The sequence below is a fragment of the Radiomyces spectabilis genome (assembly GCF_025331425.1).
Source record: "Radiomyces spectabilis strain NRRL 2753 chromosome Unknown BYT42scaffold_8, whole genome shotgun sequence".
NCBI classification, from domain to species: Eukaryota; Fungi; Mucoromycota; class Mucoromycetes; order Mucorales; family Radiomycetaceae; genus Radiomyces; species Radiomyces spectabilis.
The window spans coordinates 408,763-436,000 of NW_026251933.1; the positions used below are offsets into that span (position 1 = coordinate 408,763).

The window sequence follows — 27,238 nt, forward strand, 5'->3', positions numbered from 1 at the left end:
CCACTCACGCCGCTGAGAATCCACATTTCACCAGCTTTGTGCAAAATTATCTTTGATGATAATGGAGCGAATAGAATTGAAAGATGAAAAAATCAAACGAAAAAAAAGGATGGGCTGTGCGGGCCTGTTGATAGTTATACACGACACCGTTCTCCTTCCATCTTCTCACTTGCTTCATTTTAACCTAAAGTCACCTTCACATCAACCATACGCACCCATCTCACCTCACGCATGAAAAAACTCACATTCATCCCGCTTTCGAGAATCTCTTTTATCCGCTCTTCTTTTTTTCGTTTTTACTTGTTTTGCTTTTTTTTTTCATTCATCATTTTTTCTTTTTATTCAAGGGAACCCGCTATTTTCTAATAATCATTGATGCTTTTTTTTTTATTTTTCTTCCTTTTCCCATGCTATGCGTGATATTTTATTCTTTTTTTCTTTATTTATTTTATCGGCTTTATCGTTTCTTCCACTATTGACCTGATTAGCGATAGTTTTTTTCTTTTTCCCTTTCTCTAGCTTTTTGTTTTATTTGTTTTTTTCCCTGCTTTGCCATCATAATTTCAATCAATTTGTTGTCCTTGTATTAAACCGATGTATCTGCAGCTATTACTTGGATAAAATAAGCGCAGCATAGCAATTTTGACCTGCTTAATTTATATCGACCGATCAGCGTTACCTGTAAATTCTGTCATTGGGTCAAATCTCAATAAAATATTGCAGGGTGTCTGCTGACAGCGATGATTTTACGGTATACCCAAAAGGACGTTGGTTCACTTATGAAAATCAATGTTGGACGTTGATGCGGGCACTAATCACCAGGAGCCACTTTTCAATTGGATAGTTTGTTCTTTAGCATCAGTTGAATTTCGCAAGGAGAGCATAAGACAAAGGGATGAACAAACTAAAAAAAAGAAGGGGATAAATCCTTCTTTGCAGGGTCTCTTTTCTTCCCTTTCTCTTGTGTAATGTCCGTAAACACTTTAATAGAATAGAATATCACATCATCTAAATTACATCCCACATAATCTCTGATACTGTAAACATGGATTTAATAATGTTTAAATTTTCCCTTTTTGCAGTTCAGGTCGACTTTTTCTATTTTTATTTTTCAATCCATCATCATTTATTCCGCAACTGATGAACGTTTTGAAAGTTTATCCTGCGTTTCACGGATGGATCACGGTTGAATTCAAAAAGCTCCTTGTTGCCATAAAACTTAAAAAGTGTCTCAAGCTCGTGTTGATTTTCACGCAGTCCTTCTTTCCACTCAGTTGTTTGAACCGGTTTTTTTTTCTCGTCATGTTGATCCAGATGTCACTTGACTTTTTGTAATTACTGTTCAGAATATGAAACGCATGTAAAATGTATTTTGAGACTTTCATTTCCTTTGTGCGCTCAGTTTAGACAATTTGTTCATGCATTATACCTTGCCCCTCTCATGTGTAACAATGAGATAAAAAAAAATCAATGCATCTGCGCATGAATTGTAGACATTTTCAGACACCCAACGAATAATCGAGTCTTCATCTTGCAGCATGGTGCACACATATTTTTCAGTCTGTTTTTAATAACCCAAACTACGTCAAACCTGCTACATCCGCAGGATAGATTCATGAACGACGCAGTATTATTTCGCAGATGATAAAGCTCTGTAGAAGACATTTGGAACAGTTTTAAGAGAGCTAGTATATTTTGTTGACCTTGTTACAGGTGCATATTCTTTACTAGTCTTATTAATTTGCCATTGTTTCCAAATGCTTCCGTGCCTCTGCTGCAATGGCAGGATGAGCGCATTTCATTGTCCGCGTGGGACGTGTTGAAGAAACGAGGTGATGCTCGTCAACCATTTTCTTCATACCAAAGTCCACAGAGATATAGAATCCAAGGATGTCCTTATAAAAGCAAGAATTGTCTATAGTATTTGTCCTGTCCCTGCAGGAAGCACTGCCGATAATCGACGGTATACGTGCTTGGCGGCAATTTAAAATATAAAGGTCTCAAATTATGCCGCCAGCATTTCGTACGATGGAAGTCACTGTTGCTTTATCTTCAAAGTCAGACAAATCATGATGAGTGGCTGGTCTTCTTGCGAGTCCGTTTGGTCTATCCAAATTAAAAAATGATTATCGTTACCATGGATGAAACTGCGGACCAAGGTTGATGTATGGGATAGAGTAAAGGTGAAAAGCTTATACTTGACCCCAAGGCTTTAAACTATTAGCGATGAGAGCACCCACACATTTACACTTTGGTTGTTCACAGAGTCTGTAGCCAGGCAACTTTGGTTTTCAAATCAGATATCTGTATAAGAGTCTTGCAATATAAATAATGTAAAGCTGTGACCGTTGCATCGATTCTTTTAATAACGGGATTCTGTGCGTTTTTTCATACCTGATAAGCAACTAATAGTATGGCTAAGCACACAAAAAATAGCTCTTATAAATAACGAATGATATTATATCAGCTTGATTGATTTATTCCAGATGATTGATGGGGTGCCATGACATGAAACATATACAACCTAATGTACGGTAAAGTTCAAGCATAGAACCATTGAGGTATATTTCCACGGATAGTAAAGATGAGCACTCTTCTGCGTCTCCAACCCATGCTGCTGTAGAAGGCTTATAGTAACTTGAACTTACTCATAAAAGTTACCCCTTTGGCACTAGTGCTATTTTTATTGCCTTGTCGACGTGGTGGATTCGTGATGTGGATGAAATGACTGGCGGAGCAAGAAATTTTGACAGATGGTGTCCGATGCAGTGGCTTGAAAAAAAAAATCGGACCAAAAGCCTGATCCCGCTTTTTTTGATCGATTTTTTGACGACCCTTTTTTTTTTTGGCCCTTCTGCTTTTTCTGGCATCGTGACATCTCATTGTTGATTAACCATGGAGACGGTTGGAACGGAAACTCCCATCGATCCTTCTTTGAACGTAAATATTAACTGTGACAATCCCCCCTTTGCCACTGCGACATGGGTGTTCTAACCGTCTTTTGTAGGGTAACGCGATCAGCGAAGAACAGGCCAACGATGCAGGCGTGACCGAATCGATGGTGAAGGAGGAATCGCAGCTTGCAGAGACCACCAAGCAAGAAGAAGAAGAACGCATTCAAGTAGAGGTAAGGAGATCACGCAGTTTTTCTGCTGTTTCCCTAATGCTGACCACGACCAACGACCCTTGTCTTTTGTAGGCTCAAGTTCAATTTGACACAACGGTCAAGGAACAACGTATGAAGCGTTTGCACTTTTTGCTGGACAAATCCAGTGCGTATGCCACTATCCTTGGTCAGAAATTGGCCAAGCAACAAGAAGAAGCGCGTGAAAAAGCCGCCAAAGTCGATGCCACCAAAGCAAAGCAAGACGCGCCCAAAGCCAGCGCAACCAAAGCCAGCACCGCCAAAACCAAACGCCAGCAGCCTTCGCGTAAACGTAAAGCTAACGATGCCGAATACAGTCTTGGCGATTATATTGACGAAGATGCAAGTATCTTTTTTGTCTTTCCCTTGTGGAATGCGGTTGTCAACGATCCAAAAATCTGACCCTTCTCCCATTGACAGGAAGTGAAACGTCGCAAGCAATCGGACGGCAACATTGGCAAGGCCATTAAAGAGGAGAATCTTCGACAGACTGACGTTGAGACCAAAACCAAGCCTACCGTGTCTGCGCGTCAACCGTTGCTGGTGACAGGTGGTGTGCTGCGCGATTACCAACTGGCGGGTGTGGAATGGCTTATCAGTCTTTGGGAAAACGGTCTCAACGGTATCCTGGCCGACGAAATGGGTCTTGGCAAAGTAAGTTTTTTTTTTTTTTTTACATGAGTGAAAGGCATGACACTCAATTGACAATGACGACTAGACATTGCAAACCATCAGTTTTATTGCTCATTTGAAAGCGATGAATGTGTCTGGACCCTACTTGATTGTCACTCCGCTCTCGACACTGGCAAACTGGGTCAACGAATTCAAAAGGTAAACCAAACAAGAAACCAGGTCGGATCCAATGCGAAAAATACTCATACCTTGAATCTAAAAAAAGATTTGCGCCTGGGATTTCTGTGATTCTGTATCACGGATCGAAAGAGGAACGACAACATATGGTGAATCGCAAAATGCCCAAGAAGAAGGAAACCGATTTCGATTTCCCCATTGTGGTCACCAGTTACGAAATTGTTATGAATGATCGCAAACATTTGCAACGTTACAACTGGAAATACATCGTGGTCGACGAAGGTCACCGTATCAAGAATCTCAACTGCAAGCTCATCAAGGAGCTAAAGTCGTATTCCAGTGCCAACCGTTTGCTGCTCACCGGCACACCTTTGCAGGTACTGATGCAAAATACAAAGGGTGGATCCATTGGCTCAGCTTTTTCAACGATTTTTCATTAGAACAATCTGGCAGAACTGTGGAGTTTGCTCAATTTCTTATTGCCGGATATCTTTGATGATTTGGACATGTTTCAATCATGGTAAGTTTTCGTGATTCTGGGGACGTTGGGACGGAACGGCTGTTGATTGATGTATCTTGGTAACGCGTCATGCTCCATTTTTTTTATAGGTTCGATTTTTCAGACATCAATCAAAAGAGTGGCCAAGATCGCATTATGAGAGAAGAAGAAGAAGACAATATCGTCAGCAGCTTACATACCATTTTAAAGCCATTCTTATTGCGACGTCTTAAAACTGATGGTAAGGGGAAACAACAAAAAAGAGATGCTGAGGATGTCTGTGAGGAGTATCGTAGACTGACTGTGTTTTTTTCCTAGTCGAGCATTCATTGCCAAAAAAGAAAGAATATCTGCTGCATGCTCCTTTGACGCAAGCTCAAAAGAACTTGTACGATGCTATTCTCAAACGTGATTTGCGTGATTATTTGATCAAGCGCAAGACGAAGACGGATGACGATGAAGAAAATACTAATGCCGATGAAAACCAAGAGGTGGACACCAACGACAGCAAGCGTAAAACGGGCCGACCATTGAAAACCTTGAGTTACAAGGAAACATCTGATCGCCAATACTTCAAGGACTTGGAAAAGACCAACAATAACGTTGCCATTACCGATACGGCCATTGCAGCGGCTGGAAAACAAGATTTCGTCTCCAAAGCAGGTAAGAAAAAAAAAACCACTGCATTTATAACTTTTGGGATTCCCTGGCATGCTCATCGTGTGTCCCGTATTTTAGTGAAGCATGTGAATAGTCTTCATTTACAAAACCTTGTGATGCAACTGCGTAAAGTATGTAATCATCCTTTCCTATTTGATTGGCCCATCGATCCAAAGACCAATCAACCTGTCCTGAGTAACGAGCTGGCTGCGCAATCGGGCAAGGTGCTGCTTTTGGATCGCTTGTTAACTGCTTTATTCGATCGCGGACATAAAGTGCTGGTGTTTAGTCAGATGACGAAAATGCTGGATATTCTGGAAGACTGGGCTACGGAACTCAAGGGCTGGCGGATCTGTCGCTTGGACGGCAGCGTGAAACAGGACGTGCGACGACAGCAAATTGATGAATTCAACGATCCCAGCAGTGATATCAAACTCTTTTTATTATCCACTCGTGCCGGTGGTCTCGGTATTAACCTGACCGCAGCAGATACCGTGGTTATCTTTGACAGTGACTGGGTAAGTGGAAATGAAACAAACGGCAAATGATGCACCTACTGACTTGAGTGGGGTGTAGAATCCGCAAATGGATCTCCAAGCGCAGGATCGCGTCCATCGTATCGGACAAACCAAACCTGTTCTTGTCTATCGCTTGGTCGCCGCCAATACCGTGGAAGCCAAGATTCTCGAACGCGCCACTGCCAAGCGACGACTGGAGAAATTGGTGATTCACAAAGGTAAGAAAACAAAAGCATTCCGATACAAACGAACGGTGGTTTACTAACGTTGTTGGTGCAGGCAAATTCAAGACGCCAATTTCTAGTATGGGAGGATCCAAGAAGGAACAGGAAACGACGGTGCGTGAGTTGGCCGAAATCCTGGCATCGGAAGATGGGGAACGGATACAAATTGTCGCTCAGGGTGATAAAGTAATTTCAGACGAAGACTTGGAGAAATTGTTGGATCGAAGCCCGGCCGTGTTCCAAGTCAAGAACGACAGCACATCGGGTGGATTCCGAGAAATGGATACCGCCGAACTTAATGACCACAAGAACGAAATTCTTGCCACACGCAACTAAATCAGAAACAAGCAACTCCCCCTTTTCAACCAGAACCATGATTCCCGCATTTCCTTAACCCCTTTTCTTTCTTTCTCTTCTATTTCTATTTATTGAATGATGAAGGCGTTACGATGAGATGTTGACAGAAGAAACAAAGAGGGGGAAATCGGGAAATGAAGAAGAAAAAAAAAAAACCAGCATTTGAAAAAAAAAAAAAAAAAAAAAATATGAAATTAAAACGAAAAAAGAAATCGCGGAATGAGCATAAAAAAGTGGACAAAGTCAATCAACTTTGTATATGATAATTTAGAATAATCCCAATTTGGTCTGACCGTTTTGCATGCGTGAGGCGATGTGTTCACCGAGGAACGAGAACAAATCTTTCCGCACCGAATCGTTGTCAAAGATATTAAATCTCTTGGCGTTGCGTTCGGTATCAATGACAACCAGTTCCAGTTGGTCCAGCTTCAGATGCCCGCTTTCCACCAGAGCCTTGATACGGTTTGGCGTCCCCACACCCAGATGCACCGCTTGCTTATCAAGAAACTGAATCTGTTCCTCCACCTTTAAATGTTTCGCAAACAGTTTGGCGATTTTGGCCGTGGTACTGAATTCCTTGAGAGCCCTAAAATAAAATAACCCCGATCAGATCAGTATGTGTGTATGCGCGCTGACCACCCGATGACTCCACACTTGGCTTGTTGGACTTACCGAACCAGATCCACCGCTCGGACGGCGGCATGGGTAATGACAAGGGCAGTAGGACTGGCTTTCACGGTGGGGGCCTTTGTCAATCGTTTGTGACGAGCTACACCAAACTTGATATAGTTGGGAAGCGCTTCCAGGACATGCTCCTGCGTAAACTTTTCATTATCGACAAATGCTGATTCCACAAGGGCTTGATCGCCTTCCAATTCCACCGCAGACAGATCGGGTAACGCTTTCTTTTGACGATCCAGCACGTATTGGTATTGAGTGGACACTGGTTCTGTCCAGATATTCATATGTCCAAATGGATCATCCGAGATTTTAGCCTATCGGTGAATAAAGAACAATGTCAGTTTGACTCTTTGGTCCCTGATCCAATTGTCGCCCAACAATCGATCTCTCTACCTTTTTCTTCTTTTTCTTGTCATTCTTTTTCTTTTCAGCCGATGAAGGGGCTTTTCGCTTGGTACCCGTGACATCTTCAGCTACCACCTCTTCATTGTCTGAATAGATTTCTTCCAAATCGAAACCATCGTCCAAAGCATCCGCTGACACGGGTGCTTGTGTCGTTTTCTTCTCGTCGGCCGCTACCATGCTTTTTTTTTTTTGCAGTTGTTGAGAAATAAAGAATGGAATTCCGGTTCTCGATTTATCATGCTAATAGAAATGGTGGCTTAGCCCAATCGGACTTGATATGGTATGCGATCACTTTTTTTTTTGTGCACGCATCACTCGGATGTCAAAATGTATCAATTCCTTGAGCTTCTTCGAACAACTGAACAGGAACTTGGCCAAGTGATAAGAAAAATAAGCATCTTTTTTTGGTGAGCATGCTTTTTACAAAAGAACATATATATTATTGTGCATGTAATTTTTTTTGTGGTTGTGAATGATGAAAAGTACAAAGGGATAAAATCAAAAAAAAAAAAAAAAAAAAAAACGAATGAATGGAATGCATGTTGGAGTCGAGAAATTTGGTCTTTTCCTTGGGGGCTTGTTGCGTCGGTTTAAAAAAAAAAAGTGTATGATTCGATCTATTTATGCCTTTTGTAATGCTTCTCTTCGCGCTTTCACAGCCTGGGCCAACTCGTCCAACATGGTTTCGGTCGTTTCAAAATCGACGCACGCGTCGGTAATGGACACACCGTACTTCAGACCGCTGGGACCTTCCTTGGGCACGCTCTGCTTGCCTTCGTTGATGTGTGATTCGATCATCAGGCCCATGATCGCTGTTTCACCAGCACTGATCTGTTGTCCCAGGTTTTCCGCCACTTTAGGTTGGTTGCGGTGATCCTTGTTGGAGTTGCCGTGAGAGCAGTCGACCATGATGTTGGGTCGCAAACCGGCCTTGACCAGTTGCGCCTTGGCCTTTTCAATGTGTTCTCTCTCATAGTTGGGGCCATCATTGCTGCCACGGAGAATAACGTGACAATCGGGATTGCCGGCGGTGTGCGTCACACTCACGGTACCGTTCTTGGTGACACCCAAGAAGTGATGGGGAGCGGAAGCCGAACCAATACCATCGATGGCTACACGCACGTTGCCGTCGGTACCATTCTTGAAACCCACGGGGAAACTGACGCCGGAAGCCAATTCACGGTGAAGTTGCGATTCGGTCGTTCGTGCTCCGATAGCACCCCACGACATGAGGTCGGCAAGATATTGAGGAGAGATGGTGTCGAGCAATTCCACCGCGACGGGCATTCCCATATCTGTCAAATCACACAGTAACTTGCGACCGACACGCAAACCCTTGTTGATATTGTAACTACAACATCCACGGTCAATTGAACAGCTTCATTCAAAAAGGCAATACATTTTCTTCGACCAAAGAAAACGGGACTTTTTTTTTTTTTTTTTTTTTTTTTTTTTACCTGTTATCGATATCAGGATCGTTGATAAGACCCTTCCAACCCACAGTCGTACGAGGCTTTTCAAAGTACGAACGCATGATAATCAACACTTCGTTCTGAAGACGTTCCTTGACCTTGAGCAAGCGTTGGCCTAGATGATCAAATAAAGTCGTTTTGGATCAGCTTTTCTATTTATTCATCCGAAACGTGTTTGCCGTGCATGGAGTGGAAGATGAACTTACAGTATTCCTTGGCAGCTTCGGTATCATGGATCGAGCAGGGACCCACAATGATCAAAAGACGATCATCTTTACCGCTCAAGATGGCTTGGGCTTCCTGACGAGCTTTGGACACCGTCTCTTCCGAATTTTTCGACTAGGGTGCAAATAGTGCATGAGCTTTTGTTTGTTCTGCCCGTCACTTCTTGCATTATATTGTCACGCTTCAAGCATGATCAATGGGGAAATAAATACTCACAGCCGGGAATTCTTCTTGAAGATAAGCAGGAGTCAACAACGCGTTGTAGCCGGTAATACGGAGATCTTCCATGGTTTGGTTTAAAGAATAGAAAAAAAAAAAAAGAAAGTCAACAAACAAAAGCGTCTATCGAAAGTTTTAATAACGACTCGAACTAAAAATAAAAGCAGTCAACAGGAATTTTTTTGTTTGTCCAAAATGAGTCATTGCTCATCATTGGTCATTGCTCCGTCTGTTCATCTTTTTTCTCTTGTATATATTGGTCCTTTGATCCCATTACTACACCCATAATTCACCTCTTGACACGCCTTTACATCCACTTGCTCAACCCATTGCCGGGTTGGCCCTGATCGTTCTACCCTTCCATCCTCGGCTTCAATACTTGGTAAACGTTTTGTCTCAAACGATGAAACTCCGCTCCGGGGAGTCCGTAAGCGCTATTCCTCAAAAGGATGGCACCGCGCAAAAAGTGCATATTCGTTGGCACGCGGTCAATCGGCCATTCCGTGGCAGTGGCAAATTGGATGTTCACAAAGATATCCATGCAAGATGGCGTTACGGTTGAAGACGCAGGTTTGTTGTTGGGTTGTCCATTTTGAGTTGCTTATGCGAAGAAGAAAATGGGCCGGTGAACGGTGCAACCAATGATTTTAAATGACATTTTCCAAGTCATTCTGTGCTCTCCCAGATTCCCAAATACAGCATTCTGGCACCTCCCGTACCCGGTCTATGCACATGCATCTCATCTTTTTTGATGGCCTAATTCTTCCTGTCTGCTCTTGCAAGACCAATTTTTCATTAGCAATCCATAAAATATTCCATTCCCCGACCAACGAAAAATCCCATGAAACAAAAACATCGTTTTTCCTGTCACCTATTCCATGCTTCCGCGGGTTTCCATCTCTGACATATTGATTTCTTTTGTTCACCGCGACGTGCCTAATTCGCATTCTTGTCCATCTAGCAGTCTCATCCGAGGGCGTCGTCGGATCATACACCGCGGTTTGACCCCCGGTGAAGCCGTTTCTGTTTTAGAGTTCCATGGTTATGAAGTGACGACTCGTAGTAAGTGATGTAAATGCATATCTACAATGTTTATTTGAATGGATGCTACTGTAAAAAAGTCTTTCATCCTTGTGCTTGGCTACGTGCACCATACTTTATAAAAATGTCGGGTTTTTTGTTTACAATAGAAATTGGGTATCTATACCATGCGAAAAGTCATAAATCACGATTTTGCCAAGATTGGAACAACAGACAATTCTTGCAAAATCAAACTGCACATTCAGAATGCTACATAGATTTCATCAGTTACAATCCACCCTGTCATTTCTCTCGAAGTTTTTGGGCTTACCGGCCTTCGATGGCTTGGCTCACACTGCGAACCAGACATCCTTGCTTCAAGCTCCATATTTTGAGACTGCTGTCGTAGCTTCCGCTCACGATGCGATCCGTATTGGCATCTACTTGCAAAGACCGGACAAGAGCCATGTGCCCAATGAGCGTGTGCAAGCACTCGCCCGTGGCTGCGTTCCATATTTTGATGGTTTGATCGCTCGAACCACTTACGATGTGATTCCCATTAAATTCCACACACGCAATCCCGCGAGTGTGAGAATCAAACGTCTTTAAGCATTTGCCCGTTTCCTGTCATCACCATGATTCACTTGCACGTTAATTTTTATCTTGGCTCCAGCAAAAGAAAATAGAAAAGAGCCAGGGCACATACCATATCCCACAGTTTGATGGCTCGATCACCGGACGCCGACACCACGCGGTTACCTTTGAACTGCACCGCATTGACCGCCGCACGATGTCCGCGCAGCACTCGCGATACGGTACCGGTTTTCAAGTTCCAAATCCGGACGGTTTTATCCTTGGAACAGCTGACCATTTGATCTTTTTGAAATCGCAAGTTCAGCACACTTTCGCTGTGCCCTCGCAAGGTTCGTACAATTTGGCCTGTACGGATGTTCCATTGAATGATCGTTGTGTCGCTGCTGCCGCTGAACAGAAATTCGTCGTCGTATTGGAGACACAGCACACTCCGTGTGTGGGCATACAGCGTTTTTCGGCATTCACCCGTACGCATGTCCCAGATTTTGATGGTGTGATCGCGACTTCCACTGACGATTTTATCATTGTCGTACTGAATACAGTAAATCCCTTCCATGTGCATATCCCCTCGATGATTCTCGGGCGGGAACACGCGCATTTTGCATTTGCCTTCGCGCCATCGTCGTTCAATGCACGTTCGATTGTGGTACAATCGTCGCCAATTGATAAACCGTTCGTCTTTGACGTCGTTGTAGTGGTACAGAGCCGATTCGTCGTAAATTTCGAAACGGCGTGGAAGAGGACAATTTTTGAATCGATAATCCGAGGTGGTTCCTTCGTAAACGTGCGATCGTGTGTGAGTGGACGAACTATTTCGGATGGAGGTATCCCGACGCAGTAACAAACTGGATGACGATGTGTCGCGAATGGAGCCCGTTAATAAAGGTTGGGAGCGCGAATGAGACGAAGGACTCACGGCGGAAGAGGCAAATAACGTGGCAGCGGCGACAGCAGTGCCTGACGAGGAAGCCGAGGGTAAGGGTGAAGAGGGGCCTTTGGGCACACAGGCAAGAAGTCGCGTGTAGGCCTCCGACGATGGTATATGGGAAACGGTATGAAAATCATTGTGTTCGGGGTCAAAGGTGACATCGGCCGCCGAAGAGGAGGAAGTGGAAGGGGACATTGGATCGCGGGGCGGAAGCAATAAAGAGGAGGCATGATTTTCTCGTCGTTGCCGTATACGTAGCAACAAATCATCCGGAGCACGATAGGGTCGTATCCGTCCGGACATGGACAGAGAAGGAGCCGCGTTTCTGGCCGAGAACGCAGCGACGTCGTACCCTGAAGGGGTGGTGCGTGCTAAAGGAATCGAGGAAAAACCCCGATGGATGGCGTCGAGTTCTTTACGGGAAGGTTTCGATATTTGGCAAGATGATCGCAGGTAATTTTCCATTGCTTTTTGATTCGACTTCCATCCATTTGCATGAAAAAGCTGACGCCACAATCGTTGATCATCGCTCAACAGCTTCCAGTGACGAGACACACACGTCATCTGAAGCAGCGAAGCGGCATCCAAGAAACCCAAGATATGCAAGGCCAGCTCACACGGGAGCAACTAGTAGTCATCCATCACAGCATCAATGTCAGTAACATTGAATCATCTTCAACGCCGATATCTCATCCTAATCCAACCGAATCCCACCACCAACAAAAAATAAATTCAAAATGCTTTACACTCAAAAGATCGCGGTGTAACAATGGTGCCAGACGATCCACAACACGAAGCGTGTTCTCGGTAGATACCGTCAGTAAAAGTTGATAGGCAAATTCTACAAGGAAAGGGGGGGATGGTTAAGAGATCCAAGTGACGAACCCATTGGGATGGTTGCCGTTTTAAGAACCGAGACAGGGAAAATCACCCCTATTCTAGTATGACTGGCCTATGGGTTCCCCGTATTTCCTTTCTTATTCTTCCTTGGCTTGCCTCATTGGGTCGTTTTTTTTTCTTACCTGCTTTTTGTTCATCTGACCATTCCGCCATGAATTTGGGTGGTTCGAAACGCTGTTCAATGTAGCCTTCGTCGGTATGTATTGTTTCGTCCAGCGTCGGGGTTACGGTCCGCTCGGGGAGAGGAATGTCACTGCCAGCAAGCGGATGGGAGGAATGCAAGATACTCAGTAAAGCAAGCCTTTGGCTTGTTTCTTGCAGTGACATTTAAAAGGTTATGAATAGAAATATATGTATATATGTATGTATGTATGTATAAAAGCGGTGATAAGAATAGTATAAAAAATAGTATAAAAAATTACGTGTTTATAAAAATATTATTCACAAACGTCTGATAATGAAAAATGAAAGGAAAAAAGGAAAGTGAAAAAAAAAACCCAAAAGGTGTAAAATGAAAAAAAAGAAAGCAAAGATCAATGAAACACAAACGTGATGTCACCGTCCTGATCAGACTTCAGGTGCTCTCCTACTTGCATATGGTGTGTCTGTATTTTTGACTTTCTTGTTACATAAAGTTTAACATGGCCAAAAGAAAACAAAAAACAAGAGTTGCATGTTTTCCCTATGCACTCACGCCACTTGGTGGGTAGAATCAATACGATAGTGATCGGTGGACCTACAGCAGCGATACATTCCATGACCATCAAAAGTTGAACCAACACGGCTTTAGATATCAACATATTGGTTCCGCTTGAACAAGGTATATTAGATTCTGTGATGTGTTATTGCGAGACGAGATACGCAAGTGGGTCCTCAGTAGAAAATAGGAAGTTTAGGATGAAAGCGGGGCCGATCCTTGCATGTTTATCATCCGATTGCATGTATCACATTACTCTATTTTGTGCAAGCGACCGTAAAAATCAAAAGAGTTTATTTTTACTCTTTCCGCTAATCATTTTGCCGCATCATTCATGCCCTGAATTCTACAGAATGAAAGAATCTAAAGCTTGAGGACATTTATATTGTCCGGAAAAAAAAAGAGTAAGTGTTTATGCATTGGATCCAAGTCGGTTGGATTGGATCAGCGAGCTTTTTAGTTGACCACATGCTGCTAGGATATCTGAAAGCATACATTATTAATAATCATTGACAAGATCATTTAAAACAGATTGGAAAACAACTTACCTTGACCTCTCGGCCGTCGTACTGTACAATGAATTCCGCCTTCCATAACAATATTTGCAAATCGTTGCACTTGTTCCGCCGTCGAACTCTGATAACCAGAACCTGGCCAGGGATTAAAGGGTCTGCAGTCCACATTGGTGAGTTTGACGAGAAATCATGTAGTGGAGCTAAATTTAGAAATTGCTTACATCAAATTGACATGAGCCGGAAGCTGTTTTAACAGACGGACCAACTCGCGTGCCTCGCCCGCCGAGTCATTGACACCGCGAAGCATCACATATCTAAAAGAAATCCCGACATCAATGACACTTTGTTTTAGGCCGACATGCCAAAAAACAAGAAACTTACTCAAACGTAATTCGGCGACCTTTTTTGCCCATGTTGGCTGCATATTCTCTACACGCTGCCAAGACGGTGTCGAGAGGATACGTCTTATTCAGGGGAACCAATTCGTTGCGTAACTGGTTATTGGTGGCATGCAACGAGATGGCTAAAGACACCCCTAATTCTGAGGCGATTTTCGGAATCACCGGTGCCACGCCGGAGGTGGAAATCGTAATTTTGTGTTTGGACCAGTCCAATCCTTGGGGATCAGTGAGAATCTTGATCGCCTTACTTACGTTTCTGTGAGATATAAAGTTATATAACTTGCTGGGTAGAGATCCGATCGCCATCTAGGATGGGCTTACCTCCAGTTATAACCCGGCTCGCCTTGACCCATAAACACGGCATTCGAAACAATGCGCTTCCTATCGTCTCTCAAAGGAAAATCACCTGCCCGACTGGCAGCAATCATAAATTGACCGACCACTTGTCAAGGAAGAGAAAAACAAGGGGATGTGAGCATTATGCAAAAATCTTGAGGGTTGCAAGGACAATCCTACCTTCGGCCGCTGTCAGGTTTCTCAGCAACTTTTGTGTCCCGGTGTGACAAAAGCTGCATTTCAGTGAACAACCGATTTGAGACGAGACACACAGTGTCACTCGCCGGCTCTCGGGGATCATGACAGTTTCCACAATCGCTCCTGGATCCTGTCTGGTGTTGAAACCAATCAGAAATTTTCGTGTGGTATCCTTGGCCGTCCTATCCAGCTTTTCTTGCGTATCAGCATATTTAACGTATTAGAAGAACGCTGATGGCCACTTACTTGGACATCACCGTAATGGATCATGTAATACTCTTTGAGATGTGATCGCAGATCCTTGGATAATGTCGACATTTCATCAAAGGACGTACAACCTATCGGATCCAGGAACGTCAGTCTTTCTTTGCTTTTGTGGCTCACTCTTAGTGTCGTACCTTTTTGATACATGTGCTGCCATATTTGCAAGGCTGTATACTTTTTGATATTTTTGACAGTGGCTAATTCCTGCTGCAGATCTTGCAGAGACAAACCGATCAAGTTCTTTTTCGAGCCATATTGAGTCGCCATGGTGCGTATAGCACCTGTCCGTAGGCTAGTTACGGTGTTCATGTTTTGTTGCAAAAATGTATGCCCGGGGACGGAACTCCATCCTTGTAATGCATTCCTCAGAGCCATGATCGATCATGGGATCTTCTCGGCGGACTCCTGCTGGAACCAATTTGGGGATGGATGTGACTGGACTCGCTCATTGCTGGGATTGAAAAAAAAAGTTGTGATAACTGTGCCGCTTGGTGGTGACACGGTTGAAAGATTGGAAAATCAAGCAAGGCACACTGCGATTCAGATCAAGTTTGGCACCAACTTTTGTACAGTGGTTTACTTCTTGGTCAATCAATGCGACTGAATAGCCCTTTTTAGTATTTTCTTCTTTCTTTTTATTTATTGGATGCTCACTATGTATCAAGCATACGGTCTCCTCCCACACGCGCACACAAATACTTGTTCAAGTGCCTTGTGAAAAAAGACGTAATGTGGCGTCCGATGACCAACGGTCATTTATGCATTTGCAGCAAAATAAATGAAAAAGGCCTACATATACCCTAGACATACCTATTAACCAGCTTGCTTTATATTGTTACAGACAGTAACTGTTTTCTTTTCGACAAAAAAAATGCTGCATGCCATAAATGTATTTTTCTATAGAGACTTTTGTGTTCGTATTGTGCAGGAACGGGCTATTATGCATTGTGAAGCGCAAACCGAGCTGGGCGTGGAAGTCCCAAATCTGACGTCACAAATCGATGCAGGCTCGGGAATTCGCGAAATCGACTGCCCGCCAATTTTTATTCCTGTTGGCAGCTTTGGGACTTTCTTTTGACTTCTTTGATGGATTTAGGTAACGTTCAACAATAACCAATGAAACATTATAAATGGGCTTACTGAATTGGATGTACGAACTACATAGACATGGAAAACAGCAACCGATCCGAAGAGGAAAACGAAAAGCTCGTTAATGAGGAATACAAGATGTGGAAAAAGAATTCGCCTTTTCTCTACGACTTGGTGGTCACGCACGCGCTGGAATGGCCAAGCTTGACGTGTCAATGGTTTCCCACCAGAGAAAAGTACGTATACTATTTTGAATAACATTGTTCAAGGAAAGGATAATGGCTGACTCTTTTTGAATCTGGTAGAGTGGACAATTACACCGTACAACAATTACTGTTGGGCACGCACACCAACGACGATGAGCCCAACTATTTACAAATCGCTTCCCTAAAGTTACCGTGCGATATCAAGGAAGAAAATGGTAATAATTTGTTAACGATGAGTGTGTCCACAGGTGAATGGAAATGAAATAACATACTGTGTGTAGACGAAGCCAAAGACAGTAACAAGGAGAATACGCACATTACCATCACACAAAAAATCCTGCATGACGGTGAAGTGAACCGCGCGCGATACCAACCCGAAAACCCTAACATCATTGCCACCAAATCGCGTACAGGCGAAGTCTACATTTTTGATCGTACTACGTATCAAGCTTTGCCACAGGAAAATGAGCAATTCAACCCCACATTACGACTCAAAGGCCACACCAATGAAGGGTAAACCCAATTCTACTCTTGGCAAAACTCTGCGGTGGATTCAGCACGTACTTACCGCAGTCATCGTAATTCTAGTTACGGCCTTGCATGGAATCCCACCCCCGCCAAATCCAGTCACTTGTTGAGCTCCGGCTTTGACTCCAAAATCTGTCAATGGTAACGCTAAGAAGCAAAAGAATTGGTATATGGATAAATGATCTGACACGGTTGTTATTTTTATTTTAGGGATATTGGTGGTTCAGCCGGTGAAAACAAGGAATTGGAACCGGTGCGTACTTATACGGCTCATGCCTCTGGGGTGGAAGATGTGGCATGGCATACGAAATACGACTCTATATTCGCATCGGTGGGCGATGATGGAAAATTAATGATGTAAGTTTTGTCGGTGCGGGGAACCGCCATCACAGCCGGAAATGACCAAATTAATTGCTTCCTTTGCTCCAGTTGGGATTCTCGTAATGATTCGAATGATAAGCCCGTTCACGATATCGCGGCTCACGAGGCTGAAGTCAATTGCGTTGCCTTTGCCCCTGGAAGCGAATGGATTTTAGCGACAGGATCAGGTGATAAGGTAAGCTGTGGTCGATCTTTGTTTGATACTGTGGCCGCCACATTCACACGTGAGTATGTTTCTGCATGGATTAGACGGCGGCTTTGTGGGATCTGCGCAACTTAAAGACCAAGCTGCATACATTGAAAGCACATCGATCGGAAATTCTTCAACTGGCATGGTCGCCCCATCATGAAGGTGTTCTGGCCACGGCAAGCAACGATCGAAGGATTCTGGTATGGGATCTGTCAAGGATTGACAGCGAACAGTCGGCTGATGATGCCGAAGATGGCCCACCTGAACTTTTGGTAAGACAAATGTCCACGGCTGTGGGAAGAAAAAAACCTCATGCAACAAAATTTCTAAAAAATTTCCTGTTTCAAAAGTTCATGCACGGTGGCCACACAAATAAGATTTCTGATTTTGGCTGGAATCCTGCAGAACCCTGGGTTCTTGCCAGCACGGCTGAAGACAATATTGTGCAAGTTTGGCAAATGGTAAAACGTGTCTCAGGCTCTCTTGAAGCGATGGTGGAACTAACATGATGATTATGAAATAGGCAAGTAACATCTACAACCAGGCCACGACCTCGACCGCCGCTACGGATGACGATAAAAAAATGGACGAACAATAAAAAAATACCAAGAATGATTGATACATTGGATTTTCTAATCATGATAACGATGTTGCGATCAAACCCTTCTATGTCCTTCATTTTTCTTGCTGTATGTGATGCGAGAACAGAAAAGAGAAGGGTACCATTGGTTTTCAAGTGCACGTCAACCAAAGTGAAAATGGAGCATCATCACAGAAAGGTTTTCGACTTGCTCACGGGGACCTAACAAAGAGACTCCAGAGGGCTTCCACCACCGAGCGCTGTGGTCGAGAGCCTAGTCGATCTCAGAGTGGAGGTACTGTTGCAAGACGCGGCGGATTCTTATATCAAAACTGATATTTGCATTTCCGATCAAGCGCCAATTGGAATATCTTTTTAATTTGAGGACAAGGTGGAAATGTCATATACAATAATCGTGTTACTGATGGAGACTTACCTCTATCACAATATTTGCAGTCATCGATTTCGACATTTTAAAAAGCCGAATGTATTTTGCGTCAAAAGATGTAATGATGCAATTCATTAAGTGTGTATCCATGTGCCAAGACCATGATTTAGTGATCTTCTCCGATGTCTGCTGCCCGCAGCCATTTCGGACCGAGCTTATCAAATGCGAAAAATTTCCTAGCACAAGCTTTCATTGAATAGATCATTCTGGATTCAAAAGATTAAACTCTTTGAAAGTAATGAAAGGGTTTCTAAAATTGGCCACGTATCGTCCTCATTTCATTCTCTGTGAAAATAGAAGCCATATTCGTTAATGCCATCACATTATAATCTGACTTTTTAGATCTAGGCAACAAGCAGTCATGGAAATTTTTGGAACTGAAATTTTTCACAGGGTCAACCAAAAGAAGGAAAGGGGAGGGAGTCGGAGATCTCATAACCTGCAAGGTACTCTTTCTTTTATTTTTTACCTTGTGCATTCTCTCATTTTCTTTCTTTTTCTTTGGCTTTGCAAAAACAGTTCTTGCTTTTCTCTTCCCATTCTACTTGAGTGGTACAGCTTTGATTTTAGTATGTGCGATTTAAATTGGTGTCCTGTCTGTGATACGGCCATCGCACCGGATTGTGTAAGTGTTAACCCACTGCATTTTGGCTTCAAAAATGAAAAAGGAAGGAACCAAAAGCAAAGATCTGACAATTTGTATTTTCGTATGTAAAGCAATCGTTGTATTGTTCTGAAGCCTGTCTTCAAGCGGATGCTCTGAATAAGAATCCACTTTTAGGGTATGATTTTTCTGAATTTCAGGGATTCCTGAAGAGTCCCTCTGCGCGATATCCTTTGGCGAATATAAGAATGGAGAAGATGTTAAAGACCCCGGTGCTGTCACCAACATTGACCACGGATATCAGCCCTACAATGTCATGGGGATTACACACACCGCAGCTGGAGTCTGACATGGAAGAGCCTCTACCAATACCTGGACTGGATCTGGGCAAAAATATGTGCTTTTACTGTGACACCCAATCAAAGCATCCGAGGTTGCAGAACTTGGCCGATCATCCCAAGCCGCCCTCCAAAGATTCTTCAACTCATCACCACGCTTCCGCATCCACATTTTTTGATTCTTCTTGTATCTATCTCTCAGCTCCCTAAGCAATTTTTATTGGACCTTTTTTTATTATTATTATTTTTATTTTAGCGACGCCCTCTCCTCTGCGATTCCCCTTCTTGTCTCCTTCTTTTTTTTCACAATCGCTGTGTGTTTGATTTTTTTTTTCTTGCCTTTAGTAACCATCCAACTTGTATCATAACCTTTATGCTTTATTGTTCATGTATCATTCTGAAAAAAAAATCATGTTTCAACTTTCTTTAAACCTCAACACTGCGTATCATGGTTTTTACTTGAAGCTTGTGCTGACCTGAACTAAAAAAAGTGGGGTATGCCAGACCTACAAGTAACTACATTGCAGCGCTACCATGACCAGGAACAATAGAACGTGTAATATGAGAGCATCGTGTCGTGTGCTGACTTGCATATGATATATCATTTTGAGAGCGGGATTGATACAAGTCAGAGTTTTTTCTTGTGCTAAAATACTGGAATACTGTCCAAAAAGGTGCAGCTTGGAAATGTCATCCAGCTAGCCTCTCTCTACATATCAGTATGTATAACGCAAGGGCAATGGCATAATATTGTAGAAGCAAGTAGATTGTCCCCTTGTCAACATCTTTGTTTTTAACAAGGAGCGTTCATTTTTTTTTTTACCATATTGGCTGCTGTTACGTAGCCGGTGGAAGAGAGATCCCTCCCCCTTTCCCTTGGTGTTCTCAATCGTACAAGTTTAGGGTAGACTGCACTCATTGTAATCCATGTTGAGTGAACGGTTTTTTTGCCCCTTCGTGCTCCTTTTTATAATCATGGCCTGTTATCTTTTTTAGTGGAATTTTTATTTTTCCTTTCATCCCTGTAGGTTCCCCTTTTTTTCTGCTCTTTTCCGTTGTATCTTTACGTTATTCTTGTAAAGAAAAAAAAAGTCATTCGTCAATATTTCTCTCTTTTTGTACTAAAAGAAAGAAATGTCTATCCAGAGTAATGCTCCATTAACAGAGTATTTTGATGCGTTGAATAATATCACATTTTCCATCCACCACAAAAATAGCACCACTTACATTTCACCGCAAAATGTGGGCAATTTAACCGAACTCAAGGTCGGCGTGCTCCTTCCTTTCCATCAACATGATAACAATTGGACAAAGATTATCACATTAAGGTAGATATATTTTATCTCTATCTTATTTTTGTCTGGGAGGTTGGAAAAAACTTCACATCAGTGAATGAGGGAGCACTTAATTTTTTTTTTTCAACGATCTGCAGTGGTGCTTCCGCCATTCGCATGGCGGTCGCTGAAATCAATGCGAAACGATTGATTCCTGGTGCTTATATCACTCTAGTGGAAAAAGACTCATACCCCAAACCCGTCGAAGGCCAAGCAGCCATCACCCAAGCCGTCTTTTCCGCCATTTCGCTTATACAGGATGGTGTTATTGGCGTCATTGGCGATGTATCTTCGTCATGGACATCGCTCTCCGCCCTCATGACAAGTACACTGCAAATTCCACAATGCTCCTTTTCCGCCATTGCAAGTAAGTGTTTCTCTGAAATGAATGAAGCATACTTTTTTTTTCTGATTGGTTGTCTCTTGTCACGTACCGTTATTAGATTCGTTATCGGATAAAACACAATACGGCTACTTCTTTCGTACGATTCCTACTAATTTACTTTATGCCGATGCGGCTTTATCATTTATCATAAGCCAAGGCTGGCCCATGCTCGGTGTATTGTATTCCAACGACGATTTCGGCCAACAGCGTGAGTGGATTCGTGTCCGAGTACATTGATGTGATCAGATTTTTTTTTTGACTTTGCAAAATGGGTGATAGTCTCGGAAAACGCTATTATGAAGGCGCGCATGAACGGTATCATCGTCAAAGCCTATCAATCATTTTATGACGACGGACCTACCAGTGATGTAAAATCTTCCATCGATACACTGATGGGCACCGGGGTCAAAATTGTGCTTGTGGCGGCCGAGGAAGATGCACAGATGACGGCCTTGACGGTGGCGGCTCACAGCGGTTACATTGCCAACGATACGGTCTGGATCACCGTAGGCGAAAATACAAGCCGACTTGTTTCGGCCGTCGAACGCTTTAATGCGGTGTTACATCGTCGCCTGGACAATAATGCCAAAATCGTGCCTACAGTAACCAACGATACACAAGACAAAAAAACTATCGATCCCATTGAATACGCGGCTCAGATGACCAATGACTTGACGCCTATTCATTACAACTCGACCTTTGCCGGAGGTGTATTCATGTTCAAAGCACGAATGAATTTACCAGGCTACCCACCTTATGATCAATTTCTGGAAAAGTGGCTCAAACTCAATCCTTCCTTGTAAGATTGCCCTCCCCGGGGGCTGTACATTCCATACCATGATGTGTTGTTGCTGATTGATGATCCGTTTTCTTTTTTGCCTCCACCTCTTTTCAGATATCCCTACGGAGGTCAGCGTAACATCAGCAGCAACGAAGGGTAAGATGAACCCAGATTTTGGCTTCTCGAGATCGATGATCTTTATTCATGCTGTGACTCTGCTGCTAGTTTAGCCTATTCTTGTATGATGGTGATGGCTCAAGGTTTCAATCAAGTGTTACGGAACGCTTCTCATCCAGACAGGGCCCTTGACGAACTAGCGGCAGGGAAATTGGGAGAATTCATGACCCCGGCCACTTTTAATACCAGCTTTGAAGGGCCCACCGGGCCTATTGTGCTTGATCAAAACGGAGATACCATGAACGGCAATTTTCGAGTATTTAACCTTCAAAACGGCTTCCAGGTCGAGATTGGCAATATTCTTGCCGGCACCCTCAATCTGACGGCATTACCAATGTTCCACGATGGAACAACCAAGGTGACTATATCTCATATTCTTTTGCTTCTCGTTACTTTTTTTTTTTTTTTTTTTTTTTTTTTTTGCAATACAGAAAAAGAGAAAGAAAGCGTGTTCATGTCAAAGCAGTAGGCACCCACCGGCATTCCAGCACTTACTTCACTTAATCCAGGCTACAGTTCTCCCATGTCGATTGTCATTCTTTGCATTGCCTCTTTCGGGACTTTGGTTGCTCTAATGACCATGCTACTTGTCTTGTTTTACAGAAAACACGACGTGTTTAAAGCATCGAGGTAATTTGGGATGCCTGTTCCCCGGTGCAGGGTCAAACGGTTGGCTGATTTTTTTTTTCATATTGTTAGTCCCTTGTTTTGTGTCCTTGAACTGCTGGGGTTCTTGCTAGCTTATGCTTCAGTGTTCTTCTTTACGGCCTTGCGAAATCAGCTCAACTGTATTATGGTGCCATTGACTTTTCATTTAGGCTATTCACTTATTTTAGGGTAAGTGCATGATCGATGCGCAGCGTTTTTTCACTCACACCGCAGATACTAATCAAGCTTTGAAACTTGAAGCAATTTGATCGCGAAAAATTACCGGATTTATCGTATCTTTAATAATATCTTTATCACGCGAACGGTGGTGACCGATTTCCAATTATTGAAAGTTTCCGGAGGCATTCTGCTCGTTGATGTGGTATGTCTCTCTCTATCTGTCAATGATTAGTCGGATCATATGAGGATCAGTCATTGACTGTTATACCTTTGATTCTTTAGATCATACTTATTGTTTGGCTCAGCCTCAGTAAGGTGCAGACCGTCAATGTACCGGTATCACGTACAGCGTATTACGTGGGATGCTCTTACACCGGCTCCTCGCATACTGTGTTTGTTTCGCTGCTGACCGTTTTTGCTGCGGCCCAGCTCGCTTTTGCTACCTTTCTCGCCTTCAAAACACGCTCAGTTGGGAAAAATTACTCAAAGTACAGCGAGTATAAACAGATTGGGTTGTCTGTATAGTAAGTGGTTCAAGAAGCTTCCATGGCGTCCTCCGTCACGGTTGTACTGATCTCTGTGTATAGTAATATCTTCTTTTCAGCCTTGATTGGATTCATCATTTTTTTCATGCCTACCAGCGATTACTATACACGCCATTACTTGACGGCGATGATGATTGTGTGGGCCACCACATTTTCACTGTTGGCGTTATTTGTTCCCAAATTACATCAATTCTTCTTTCCTTCCGATTCCAACAAGGCGTCAGGCAAAGCATCCGATCTTTCAGGCCGTCGACGTTCAGATCACATCAACAAAATGGATTCTCAAGCACAAAAAGAAACCTATGGCGAGCTCATTAGCCTGAACCGGATGCTGTCTTCGCCTAATCCTCTGGGCAATAACGTTCATCCACATCAAGCCGAAGCCCAGGGGGTGATGTTGGAAGCGCATGAAGCGCAGATGCCAGTCCAGCTCGTTTTTAAATATTTCCCTTACATGGCAGCATGGGACATGAAGCAGATTGTGCTCATGCCTGGGATCAAATATTTCAGTTACTTTTCCGTAAGTGGCGCTTGCTGCAATGTCCAACCAATACCGAGCATCAGCTTATTTAATTCATCGGTAGGAACGAACGCACAAAGGCAGTGTATTTGGTTACTCTCGGGCGTCGATCGCATCATGTGTTCCGGAAGCGTACGTTCTCAAAGTCCATGGTCTTGGATTATCGGATATCCTGATTCAAGTGGCCAATGCCTCCGACTTGGAACAGTGGCACATCTGGTTCAATGATGCTCATGGTGGTGGATCGTCTTGCGACGATATTTCAGGGCAAACATGCGCTACCGGGTCTCAGCAGCTTGGCCATCACGACAAGGGTAATCACGGACTGGATGCCGCCGCCAAACTATCAGACAGCGGCATCACTTCAAGGCATCTACTGGATCGACGTGAAAGCGGAATGACGATAGGCACCCTAGATACGTTTTTGGTGCAAGATGCAGAAGAACCACGTAAATCGGATCCGAACCCTTTCATTTCATTACCGCCCGCCGCATCGCTTTCGCGACGACGAAGTTCAGACCGAAGGTTATCGTCTTTCCAATCATGGTTTGCCGCTATTGTTCACGATCCATCGTCCGATGAAAATTCTAATCATCTCAACCCCGAGTCCGAAGCCACCATTGTCAACGACAGCGATATCATGATGAACCCGCTTCGTCGTCGTTCATAGTACCTTCTTCCCTGAAAGAGTATTCTCTTTCTTTCTATTATTTTTGTATACATACTATCTAAATGCAACTATCCAGCGTTTTAAATTAGATAAATCAAGCTGTGCAACTCATGTGTTCTATGCTCTATGTAACTTGAGGCGGTTTTTGCGGCACTGCCTACGATCATGCGTGATATGGATCGCTTCGTCAAGATCTTCTGTAGTAGTAGTAGTTGATGCGTGTCAATGGCTATGCAAACAAATGGTCCTGATCGTCGTGGTTATCTTTACTGCCTGAAAAGTACGTGACGGAGAAACCTTCGCATTCACCGCAGTAACTGTTGGTGACTGAACAAGAGTGTATGATGCATCATTGTCGAAAGTTGAGCCGAAGTTGGGGCACTTCAGTTGGGTTAAGGCCCCTGAGACGAGTTGAGTCTCGTATGATTCATTGTTTTTTTAATGTCATGATTTAAGAATCTGTACAGGTTTATTTAATCAAGTGTTTTCGAGAATTGATTGGCTTCTATGCAGAGATGATTGGGTACAGTTGAAAAAAATATCATATGATCTTGCCAATCAATAAAAAGAAAATAGTAAAAAAAAGGAATGATAGAAAAAAAGAGAGCAGAGAAATAAAAAAAAACAGCGCAAACGAAGATAAACAAAAAGAAAAGAAATAGAAAGGGAAAAAATAACTATGCGAGATGGATCAGTCTAAATTACTGTTCTTCTTCTTTCTTTGACTTCTTTTCCTTCTTTTCCTTTTTCTCCTTCTTATCCTTCTTGTCTTTCTTATCCTTTTTATCCTTCTTTTCCTTCTTCTCCTTCTTGGCCTTCTTGGCTTCTGCACCATCGGTGGTAGCTTCGACAGCGTCTTCGGCCTTTCGCTTTTTGGAAACCTCTTCTTCCTTTTGTTCAGGAGCAGCGGTTTCGGTCATGACCACATCGTTCTGAGCGTTGTATTGGGTCTGCTTCTTGAACTGGAACTTTTGCTGCTTCTGAACAGTCTTGTCCTTGTTGACACGTGCAGAGACACGGCCTTCAAGCATCTTGATACGGGTTTCGATCTTGGTGCGACCATCGATACCGAGATCAGGCGTGTCGGTTTCACCCATGGCATCGACTCTGAGAGAGATGGCGGCCTTGGTAGCAACCATACGGGCGATCTTGGCCTTGTGCTTGGGGTTAGCCTGACCGACCAACGAAGCGTGGTAGATCAAACCGTATTTAGGCGTGTTGTGCTTGGTCTTGAGAGCACGGAAAAGCGCCTTTTCAGCACCGAGAATCTGGATGGTGGAAGCGGGCTGCTTGGACAAGTTGATCAAGGAACCGGCATGGGCGATCAAACGGGCACCGACAAGCTCGCCAACGAGGGCGGTCAAATTGGGAGCAATGGCGTTCATACGGTTCTTGAGGTATTCATAAAGCTGGGTTCTGTATTCGGTGATGGAAATCACTTGGTCGCAAAGAGCGTGGATGTTTTCAATATCTTCGTCCGAAATTTCCGTACCCATGGAAATTTCAGCGGCTTCCTTGACTTCGGCTTCCAATTCCTCGGGCAAGATGTCCGAGAGATCGGTGGCGTGGGCGTTGGTGCGGAAACCCATGGCCTTGACGACCTTGGCGTAAGCCAAGTTATCGACGAGAATCTTTCCCATTTCGGGGAAATGCCAGCCGTACCATTCCTTGACACGCATGGCGTAAGTGTTGAGTTCTTTGTCAAGATCGTCCAAAAGAGCGATGGCTTGGACAATCATGGTATCGACTTTATCAGGGCTGAACTTGAGTTTATAACGGGACAACGAGTGAGACAAACCAAGAGACATGGCCGCCAAATCGGAATGAGAAAGACCAGAAACCAATGACTCGAATTGTTCACGAATGCCTCTGTACAAATCCATCACGGTCGAATCGGACAACACCTTGATGCCCAACTTTTTGTTGACAGCGCTACCTGTAAAATTTGAGAGTCATAATTAGTTATGGAACCTATCATCATGTAACAAGTGATAAAAAGGAGAACGACAAGTACCAAGCTTAGGATCGCAGACAATGAGTTGTTCCTTCTTCATGTCCTTTTCCGAGATTTCGGTTTCCAAGAACTTTTTGAGATTCTTGGGCACCTTGCCTTCAACGAGACCGGTGACAGCCGAGAGAGCATCGGTGGTGTTTTCAAACTTGGTAAAAGCTTGCAACTTGACACTATAAGGATCCCCCGGAAAAAAAAAAGTTATGTGAGTTGTCTTGATCCGTGATGGTTTTTCGGTGTCAAAAAGGGTTTTGTGCATCCATCGACCACTTACGCTTTGTTGGCTGCTTCAGGAGATTCAAAGTCTTTCCAAAGGTTTTCGGGTTTCTCGAGCTTCTTATCTCCTACAAGTTTGAAGAGGGCGTAACCCGCCGCGGTCTCATAAAGCACAAGCATGGTGATGGTGATGAAGAAATAGCCAAGTTGATAAAGGCAAAAGCGGGGTGACAAAATAAAAAAACACCAACGACGGTTTTTTTTTCTTTGCTCTCTAAGCCATTTTCACTTTGACCGCACGAAAAACCGTCACACCCTGGGCGCGCTCCCAAAAAGAAA

At 43.5% G+C, this 27,238-nt stretch overlaps 10 protein-coding genes across 10 annotated transcripts; 4 read left to right on the forward strand and 6 right to left on the reverse strand.

Annotated features, from left to right (window-relative positions):
- Positions 1-2,838: 2,838 nt before the first annotated feature.
- BYT42DRAFT_573231 (SNF2 family N-terminal domain-containing protein) lies at positions 2,839-6,413 on the forward strand. The gene is made up of 12 exons (XM_051568700.1): positions 2,839-2,940; positions 3,008-3,127; positions 3,200-3,487; positions 3,566-3,799; positions 3,864-3,976; positions 4,044-4,332; positions 4,396-4,475; positions 4,565-4,695; positions 4,773-5,117; positions 5,193-5,632; positions 5,691-5,850; positions 5,912-6,413. Exons 1-12 carry the CDS (start codon positions 2,896-2,898, stop codon positions 6,190-6,192), a joined length of 2,526 nt encoding a protein of 841 aa, XP_051422167.1. The 5' UTR covers positions 2,839-2,895; the 3' UTR covers positions 6,193-6,413.
- BYT42DRAFT_573233 (U3-containing 90S pre-ribosomal complex subunit-domain containing protein) lies at positions 6,379-7,505 on the reverse strand. The gene is made up of 3 exons (XM_051568701.1): positions 7,288-7,505; positions 6,886-7,208; positions 6,379-6,799 (listed from the first exon to the last, which is right to left on the reverse strand). The coding sequence occupies exons 1-3, from the start codon at positions 7,474-7,476 to the stop codon at positions 6,481-6,483; spliced, it is 831 nt and encodes a 276-aa protein (XP_051422168.1). The 5' UTR covers positions 7,477-7,505; the 3' UTR covers positions 6,379-6,480.
- Positions 7,506-7,806: 301 nt separating this feature from the next.
- Positions 7,807-9,306, reverse strand: BYT42DRAFT_573234 (3-deoxy-7-phosphoheptulonate synthase). Its single transcript, XM_051568702.1, has 4 exons — positions 9,213-9,306; positions 8,978-9,110; positions 8,757-8,886; positions 7,807-8,650 (listed from the first exon to the last, which is right to left on the reverse strand). The coding sequence occupies exons 1-4, from the start codon at positions 9,282-9,284 to the stop codon at positions 7,921-7,923; spliced, it is 1,065 nt and encodes a 354-aa protein (XP_051422169.1). The 5' UTR covers positions 9,285-9,306; the 3' UTR covers positions 7,807-7,920.
- Positions 9,307-10,396: 1,090 nt separating this feature from the next.
- BYT42DRAFT_594123 (WD40-repeat-containing domain protein) lies at positions 10,397-12,794 on the reverse strand (the record flags this gene model as incomplete). The annotated part of the gene is made up of 6 exons (XM_051570744.1): positions 10,397-10,505; positions 10,567-10,776; positions 10,810-10,859; positions 10,942-11,507; positions 12,177-12,384; positions 12,780-12,794. 6 exons carry the CDS (start codon positions 12,792-12,794, stop codon positions 10,397-10,399), a joined length of 1,158 nt encoding a protein of 385 aa, XP_051422170.1.
- Positions 12,795-13,141: 347 nt separating this feature from the next.
- BYT42DRAFT_573248 (uncharacterized protein) lies at positions 13,142-13,554 on the reverse strand. The gene has a single exon (XM_051568703.1). The coding sequence runs from the start codon at positions 13,455-13,457 to the stop codon at positions 13,191-13,193; it is 267 nt and encodes an 88-aa protein (XP_051422171.1). The 5' UTR covers positions 13,458-13,554; the 3' UTR covers positions 13,142-13,190.
- A 212-nt stretch (positions 13,555-13,766) lies between these two features.
- On the reverse strand, positions 13,767-15,443 carry BYT42DRAFT_546777 (ribosomal RNA large subunit methyltransferase N; the record flags this gene model as incomplete). The annotated part of the gene is made up of 8 exons (XM_051565906.1): positions 13,767-13,837; positions 13,903-14,024; positions 14,091-14,183; positions 14,251-14,526; positions 14,592-14,712; positions 14,787-14,994; positions 15,051-15,142; positions 15,203-15,443. The coding sequence occupies 8 exons, from the start codon at positions 15,441-15,443 to the stop codon at positions 13,767-13,769; spliced, it is 1,224 nt and encodes a 407-aa protein (XP_051422172.1).
- An 852-nt stretch (positions 15,444-16,295) lies between these two features.
- BYT42DRAFT_594125 (WD40-repeat-containing domain protein) lies at positions 16,296-18,060 on the forward strand (the record flags this gene model as incomplete). Its single annotated transcript, XM_051570745.1, has 9 exons — positions 16,296-16,393; positions 16,463-16,578; positions 16,645-16,876; positions 16,952-17,032; positions 17,102-17,248; positions 17,321-17,447; positions 17,522-17,734; positions 17,813-17,923; positions 17,986-18,060. The coding sequence occupies 9 exons, from the start codon at positions 16,296-16,298 to the stop codon at positions 18,058-18,060; spliced, it is 1,200 nt and encodes a 399-aa protein (XP_051422173.1).
- Positions 18,061-19,061: 1,001 nt separating this feature from the next.
- BYT42DRAFT_485003 (uncharacterized protein) lies at positions 19,062-19,321 on the forward strand (the record flags this gene model as incomplete). The annotated part of the gene is made up of 2 exons (XM_051563739.1): positions 19,062-19,115; positions 19,208-19,321. Coding segments are annotated over 2 exons (168 nt in total), but the record flags the coding sequence as incomplete, so codon positions are not given.
- Positions 19,322-20,493: 1,172 nt separating this feature from the next.
- On the forward strand, positions 20,494-25,045 carry BYT42DRAFT_534211 (uncharacterized protein). The gene is made up of 12 exons (XM_051565450.1): positions 20,494-20,760; positions 20,865-21,133; positions 21,210-21,359; positions 21,431-21,950; positions 22,047-22,088; positions 22,158-22,467; positions 22,579-22,739; positions 22,809-22,946; positions 23,019-23,139; positions 23,220-23,461; positions 23,525-24,002; positions 24,067-25,045. The coding sequence occupies exons 1-12, from the start codon at positions 20,567-20,569 to the stop codon at positions 24,670-24,672; spliced, it is 3,231 nt and encodes a 1,076-aa protein (XP_051422704.1). The 5' UTR covers positions 20,494-20,566; the 3' UTR covers positions 24,673-25,045.
- A 328-nt stretch (positions 25,046-25,373) lies between these two features.
- BYT42DRAFT_546781 (uncharacterized protein) lies at positions 25,374-27,079 on the reverse strand (the record flags this gene model as incomplete). The annotated part of the gene is made up of 3 exons (XM_051565907.1): positions 25,374-26,608; positions 26,687-26,856; positions 26,958-27,079. The coding sequence occupies 3 exons, from the start codon at positions 27,077-27,079 to the stop codon at positions 25,374-25,376; spliced, it is 1,527 nt and encodes a 508-aa protein (XP_051422175.1).
- Positions 27,080-27,238: the final 159 nt, after the last annotated feature.

Bases quoted from the DNA above. Each gene is read 5' to 3' on its own strand.
- BYT42DRAFT_573248 (XM_051568703.1), bottom strand. From the start codon at position 13,457: ATGTTGATATCTAAAGCCGTGTTGGTTCAACTTTTGATGGTCATGGAA.
- BYT42DRAFT_573234 (XM_051568702.1), bottom strand. From the start codon at position 9,284: ATGGAAGATCTCCGTATTACCGGCTACAACGCGTTGTTGACTCCTGCT. The intron at 8,887-8,977 runs GTAAGTTCATCT...TTGATCATCTAG, and splicing joins CGAAGCTGCCAAGGAATACT to GCCAACGCTTGCTCAAGGTC. The intron at 8,651-8,756 runs GTAAAAAAAAAA...TGGATGTTGTAG, and splicing joins GATCCTGATATCGATAACAG to TTACAATATCAACAAGGGTT.
- BYT42DRAFT_573231 (XM_051568700.1), top strand. From the start codon at position 2,896: ATGGAGACGGTTGGAACGGAAACTCCCATCGATCCTTCTTTGAAC. The intron at 3,128-3,199 runs GTAAGGAGATCA...TGTCTTTTGTAG, and splicing joins AAGAACGCATTCAAGTAGAG to GCTCAAGTTCAATTTGACAC. The intron at 5,633-5,690 runs GTAAGTGGAAAT...AGTGGGGTGTAG, and splicing joins TTATCTTTGACAGTGACTGG to AATCCGCAAATGGATCTCCA.
- BYT42DRAFT_534211 (XM_051565450.1), top strand. From the start codon at position 20,567: ATGTCTATCCAGAGTAATGCTCCATTAACAGAGTATTTTGATGCGTTG. The intron at 22,089-22,157 runs GTAAGATGAACC...CTCTGCTGCTAG, and splicing joins AACATCAGCAGCAACGAAGG to TTTAGCCTATTCTTGTATGA. The intron at 22,468-22,578 runs GTGACTATATCT...TCAAAGCAGTAG, and splicing joins TCCACGATGGAACAACCAAG to GCACCCACCGGCATTCCAGC.
- BYT42DRAFT_573233 (XM_051568701.1), bottom strand. From the start codon at position 7,476: ATGGTAGCGGCCGACGAGAAGAAAACGACACAAGCACCCGTGTCAGCG. The intron at 7,209-7,287 runs GTAGAGAGATCG...ATTCACCGATAG, and splicing joins ACAAGAAAAAGAAGAAAAAG to GCTAAAATCTCGGATGATCC. The intron at 6,800-6,885 runs GTAAGTCCAACA...ATTTTATTTTAG, and splicing joins CGAGCGGTGGATCTGGTTCG to GGCTCTCAAGGAATTCAGTA.